Here is a 6,000-nt window from a genome sequence, read left to right on the forward strand (position 1 = left end):
GGGTACCCCCTGGCCTGGTCGCCATGAATAGAAATGTCATTTTACTCAACTTCAGCCTGCTATTTCTTCCGGTCGGCGGACTGGGCACCAAAACTAGGTAGTCGAAATCTGAAAAATTCTGTGAGAATCGGAACATTACGCCTGGTTCCCATTGTTGCACGAGACTCAATACCCAGCCCTGCTGATGAGTTCACTTTTTACACGTCATTGTCTCCCAAGCGGCAATAATGGCCACTCTCTTGGTCCCAACTGCACAAATGATGACTGAAGGCTAATGGCTGTTTGTTTGTTTGAGGATTCCCTGTGCTGTTACAAGTAGATCTAGGAGGAGAAGAGGTTATCCTTCCTGGAACAATATTCTATCAAGGTAGAAAGGAGTGAATTTAGGTATAAGTTCCGACTTGCACTAAAACTTGTCTGACATCAGAGTCTAGTAAGACAACTCGTCCGTAACCCCAGGACCACCATGTATTTTCACCCAGGATTGATATATCGATCACCGCTGCTGTCGTCTGATGATTGTTAGTCTGGATCTGGCAGTCGTATGCAGCATCTTGGCTTGGGTTGTCCTCAGCCACATTCTCTAGTGTCTGCCATGTTGATCCTGGGAGCTCCAGTCCATATTTGCTACAGATGTTCCGACACACTACCCTGCCAGCTTCTTACACCCTGCTATTATGTGCTGTGCTGACTCTGGGGCTGCTTTGCACGCCCTGCACCTGAAGTCCTGTCTGATGTTGTCGACCTTGGCCTCTACTGATCTTAAGCCTGTTCTTGTGCTGCCAGTGCCTCCATGCTGTCTGTCAGTCCAGCCTGTTTTTTCCCGATGTCAGCCGCTTCTTCAATTTGTCGGTGGTGCATGCCATGCAGGGGCTTGTCTTTCCATGACAGCCCATCTGGCTGCTCCTCCTTACTGGGCTTCTGTTGTCTGAGGCATTCACTTAGCAGGGTGACCTTGGTGGCCATCGTCTTGATGTTGTCTCCTCCTGGACAGTGCCGATGATGCTCACTAGTTCTCTACCCCCTCCTTTTTGCTTTGTGTATAGTCTCGGGATGCTGGACTTGACGTGGTGGCTGATGGTTGTTGCACTTCAGAATCGATACCCAAAGCCACTCTTGGTTCTGATGTGAGCGCGGGGGTTCGAGCCGATACAGAACAATAGCGGGGGACAGAGCATCACCTTGGAATATTCTGCAGTTGATGTTCACCTGTGCAACTGGCTTTAAGTTGGCCTCCAGAGTTGTCTTCCGCAGCTTCATTGAGGTCTTGATGAAGGTTCCTAGCGTCCTGTCGATGTGATACAGGTCCGGGCACTCTTGCAACCATGTGTGTGGCATTGAGTCACAGGCTTTCTTGTGGTCAGTCCAGGCCGTGCACAGGTTGGTGCTTCTGATTTTCGGCCAATGTCAACCAGTAGCTGGTGTTTGATCCATACGCCGACTCACTTTGGCCGCTATGATGAATTCAAGGTTGATTAGCGTTTGATATTTCCTGATGAATGTAAGACACAAATGCAACACAAGAGTTACTTTTATTTCAGCACCAAAGTGTTAAATGGTAAACTGAGCTTGAGCTTATCAGTTTCCATGTCGATCTGGCAGGCAACGACATCATTCACACATTTGAATGCCTTGCTAACAACGCTGCTTGCGCTGTAAACAGGAGGAGTCATTTGGAGGGAGATTGTCCCAGCTGTGTTGCCGTACAGTTCAGGTCAAACTAAATCTACTTCCTGCTGGGAGTCCTGGTGGCGTGCATGCTCGCAGTTAAGGTCCTCATCAACGGCCGTCTTGTGGCGGCACACACACGTGCCGGTAGCAAGGATGAGGGCGCTGGCCAGCAGGGCGGCACCACTGAGAAGGAAGGTGCCCGTGTAATTTCCTGTGACGTCGACCAGCCAACCTGTAGGAAGCGAAGAAGAGGACGCGTCCTTGAATTCATTATTCTTTTATTTGGTTATTTATGTCATCCTTGGACAAGAAACCATAACAGCCCGCCTTGGGAAGGTAAACGGCTGAGAGTGTGGAGGAAGGAAACCTCACCTCCGATGGGCGGGCTGACCAGGTAAGGGATAGCGTGGAGGAAGTAGACCACGCCCAGAGCCGAGGACAGGTAAGCCGCTCCAACCGCATCTGACGTGACCACGGGAATCAGCGCCACATAAGCACCGTCAAAGTAGCCATAGAGGGCGGCAAAGGGCACGAGGAGCGGAAAGGAGCGAAGAAGCGGCACCGCCAGGCAGCACAGCCCCTCCATGGCTACAGAGAAGACGTAGCACGACACTCGTCGTGTCGTGAGACACCTGAGACCCACAAATTGGAAGTCACCTTTAAGTGATGACAGAGTGAAGGAGTGCACTCGTACTTCCTGTCCGTCAGCCAGCCGAAGGTGATGTTTCCTACAATGTCGAGGACACCCAGGATGGACATGAGGAAGGCGGCGTGCTGGTGCGCCACACCTACACTGAGGGCGTAAGGCACCATATAGACAAAAGGCAAGCTGCAGCCGCTTGCCAGGAAGACGAAGGACGCCGCAAGGACCGCAAATTCTGGCAGCAGCAGGAAGACGTAACCCTGGACGGACGGGAAGTGGCGGCTGAAGAACCGCCTCCTTTTCAGCTGAGTGGCGGCCTTTACGGCCAGAAGGTTGTCCTCCATTTCCTTGGCCAGCTTGGGGTTGCCTACACCAGGACGAAGAAGAAGATGGTCAGGAGGGCGTCGCATCAGCATACGTCGTCCTTCTGCCTTCTCACCATGTAGCTCTGCCCCCTCATTCCGCTTTGTCGCTATTGGCCGCAGCAGCGCCCCGCAGACGCACAGATTGGCAACCAAGGCGCTGAGTACAAGCAGGGCCCCCCTCCATGTGTAGAGTTCAATCAGCAGCTGCACCGCCGGCGCCAACACAAAGGTTCCAATGCCGCTGCCCGACATGGCGAGGCCGTACGCCAACGCCTTCCTGCGGTGGAAGTAACAGCCAACCGTGCCGATGGCCGGCGTGTAGCACAGGGCAAAGCCAAGACCTTTGGACACAATTTGGTAACGGTTGGTCAACTACAGGGGAGGGCCTTATCTGGACAGGTGTGGGAGGGGCTGACCTGCGAGCACACCCATGCTGAAGTAAAGCTGCTCCAGACAGGAAGCGAAGGAGCTGAGGAGGAGGCCACACGAGGAGAGGAGTCCTCCCAACATGACCGCCACCCGAGACGACCAGCGGTTAGCCACCAGGCTGCCTATAGGAGCTACACACACACACACACACACACACACACACACTCATTAGCGTCCTCCGCAGGCTGCAGTGCTCATGACAGCGTGCATGTGCACTGACCGAACAGCATGGTGCTGCAGTCCACCAGGCTGTGGATCCACGCCGTCGACGCGTAGTCTGCCACAAAGTGATCCTGAAACTCCACAAAGAAGACGGCCACGCACCTGCAGACACGCAGGAAGTGGGGGCAGCCATTTTTGTTTGCTTAGGTCAGAAGTCGCTGTTGACACGCGGTAGTTAGCATGTAGCATCCAGGCTAACACAAAGCCTCTGTTGCCATGGCAACCCCCCGCACCATTACTTGAACCACTACACTAAAAGAAAGCAGCTGATTGGCTGATGTGTGTTACCTGGTCACCGCTCGCGTGCACACAGTCACCATGAAGCAGCAGCCAACGACCACCCAGCCCCACCCTCCATCAGGGGGCGCCATCGAGAGGGGGTGGGCAGCCGGTCCCGACCGTGCCGACTCTGGACTGATGGATCGGGAAGAGACGAGGGTCCAAGTGGAGCAACGAGGGAGAAGGTGGTTTGAGTAAGAATGTTGTCTTCAGTCAATAAGTCACCACAGGACCCTCAATCATTAACTGCCCCCCCACCAGGTGAACCACCCTCATGTGCAGCCTCGCATGTGTGGGTGTGGGAGGGGGGCTCATGCACCAATCACCAGACCCTTTACTTGGACCCATACCCCCACCCCCATTCCAGCCCTGGTGTCAGAGGTCATGTTTATTTCTGTCCTCACGTTTACTGTTTGCCACTCAGGTGAGCCTAGCATCTCACACACACACACACACACACACACACACACACACACACGAGGACTGTTTAGGTTTGACAACAATGTTGACTCATCGGGATTTCCGTATAGATTCACTGCGGGGCGGATGTGTGCCTGTAGCACGAGTAGGGGCTGTCATAAGAATGACATTTGTTCCAACAGGGACATCTAGTGGTGGACAGTGTCGCTACAATCACAGCGCTCAGGTGGACCAACAAGGTTTCTATGTGTTTCATGTCTACTTGTAGAATAGAAGATGATAGAAGATGACAGAACATGAACACGCCTTCCTAGAGTTGTTTATCAGGTGTGTTTATGGCCATCATGTGACCTTTGGATCAGAACCGGCTGATAACGACAACAAAGTTGATGTGAGCTCGACAACGCGAGTCTTCTTCATCGGTGAGTTGGACGTCTTTGTCTTCTTGTTGACATGTTGCTTGTGTTGTAATATGATAATATAACATTTTTCTGGTATATATTTACCCATATTTTTATGTAATATCATTTATTGACACTTCAACTCTAGTGTGTCCTAAACGGCTAACACATTGTATCACATACTGTTGGTGTGTGTGTGTGTGTGTGTGTGTGTGTGAAGGCAAGCGTATGTTTGTGCAAACGTGCTGTTTTCTCTCACAGTTTGACCAACAAGATGGCCGACAGGAAGTCAAACAGGAAGTGTTGTGCGCTTTCCTCCATGGAGGCTATGCTGATGGTGCTTTTCGTCGCCATGACGACTGTCAGCATCACGCTGATTACGCTGATGGTGACCGGCAAAAGTGAGTAACTTTTTTTCTCTCTTTTTGTCTCGACACAACCACCGACTTCATCATCATCTCTTAGGTCCTGACCCGACTCCGCCCCCAAGTCCAGAAACACCACACCAGCCTTTCCTGATTGGCGTGGGCCGGGCTGACTGCACCGGGCCCCCAGCTGACATTCCTCTGGTTGGTTCTAATCTGCTGGAATTGTACAAAATAAAAATTGTGCACAAAATAAATACTGTGTGTGTGTGTGTGTGTGTGTGTGTGTGTGTGTGTAGATGGGCTATGCTAACCCTCAACAGACAGCCGCAGGAATTCACACGCGCTTGTTCAGTCGGGCCTTCATCGTCGATGACGGTCAGCACAGAGTAGTCTTCGTCACTGTCGACGTGGGAATGATATCACAGAGGCTCCGACTGGAGGTGCGCACACACACACACCCACACACACACACACACACCCCCACACACACACACACTACCATGAGTGCAAATGGCACATTTAGAGCATACATTAGCAGTAGCTGTTTCTTAGTGCAGACATAGTCTTATGTGTGCCTACTACTAAATTCATACTATGTAGTGCACACTTTGTAACACACACTATGAAGTGCGTACTATGTAGTGCATACTATGTGTGTACTTCAAAATGTGTGCCGCATAGTGCATGAATACTATGAAGTGTATGCTATGAAGGGCGCCCTACGTAGTGCGTATTGCAAAGTGAGCAGTACAAAGTGCACACTCCAAAGAGTGTACTACATAGTAAGTACTCAGTTGTACGCACACCGTAGTTTACTTCAAAGTGCACACTAGCGCACACATTCTTGACATGTTTAGTATGTAGTGCATACTGTCAAGTGTGCGCTAAATTGTGTGTATTCCCAAGAACGTACTACCTGATAAGCACTTCATAGTGTGCACTACATAGTAACCACCATATAGTGCATACTACCAAGTGTGTACTATGAAGTAGGCACTATGAATATAGTGTGCGGTACAAAGTGCGTACTCCAAAGAGCTTACAACATTGCATGTACAAGCACTACGTGTGTACTATATAGTGTGTACTATAAAGTATGCACGATGAAGTGTGCGCTAGAAAGTGCTTAGTCTGTAGTGCGTACTGTAAAGTGTGCCCTACATAGTGTGTACTACGAACTGATTAATATGTAGTGCATGATA

At 50.9% G+C, this 6,000-nt stretch overlaps 2 protein-coding genes across 3 annotated transcripts in view; one reads left to right on the forward strand and one right to left on the reverse strand.

Annotated features, from left to right (window-relative positions):
- Positions 1 to 1,715: 1,715 nt before the first annotated feature.
- slc16a12b (solute carrier family 16 member 12b) lies at positions 1,716 to 3,701 on the reverse strand. Its single transcript, XM_054752631.1, has 6 exons — positions 3,619 to 3,701; positions 3,329 to 3,432; positions 3,096 to 3,239; positions 2,366 to 3,020; positions 2,044 to 2,303; positions 1,716 to 1,903 (listed from the first exon to the last, which is right to left on the reverse strand). The coding sequence occupies exons 1-6, from the start codon at positions 3,699 to 3,701 to the stop codon at positions 1,716 to 1,718; spliced, it is 1,434 nt and encodes a 477-aa protein (XP_054608606.1).
- Positions 3,702 to 4,247: 546 nt separating this feature from the next.
- asah2 (N-acylsphingosine amidohydrolase 2) overlaps positions 4,248 to 6,000 on the forward strand; it is a 5,695-nt gene continuing 3,942 nt past the window's right edge. Inside the window, exons 1-4 of one of the 2 annotated variants that reach the window (XM_054757885.1) lie at positions 4,248 to 4,451; positions 4,651 to 4,831; positions 4,896 to 4,999; positions 5,095 to 5,238. In XM_054757885.1, the coding sequence (XP_054613860.1) occupies positions 4,705 to 4,831; positions 4,896 to 4,999; positions 5,095 to 5,238 (375 nt within the window). In that variant the 5' untranslated portion in view covers positions 4,248 to 4,451; positions 4,651 to 4,704. The remainder of the gene's footprint in view (positions 4,452 to 4,650; positions 4,832 to 4,895; positions 5,000 to 5,094; positions 5,239 to 6,000) is intronic. The other variant, XM_054757892.1, reaches the window with a different exon arrangement.

This window comes from Dunckerocampus dactyliophorus, chromosome 2, assembly GCF_027744805.1.
Source record: "Dunckerocampus dactyliophorus isolate RoL2022-P2 chromosome 2, RoL_Ddac_1.1, whole genome shotgun sequence".
NCBI classification, from domain to species: domain Eukaryota; kingdom Metazoa; phylum Chordata; class Actinopteri; order Syngnathiformes; family Syngnathidae; genus Dunckerocampus; species Dunckerocampus dactyliophorus.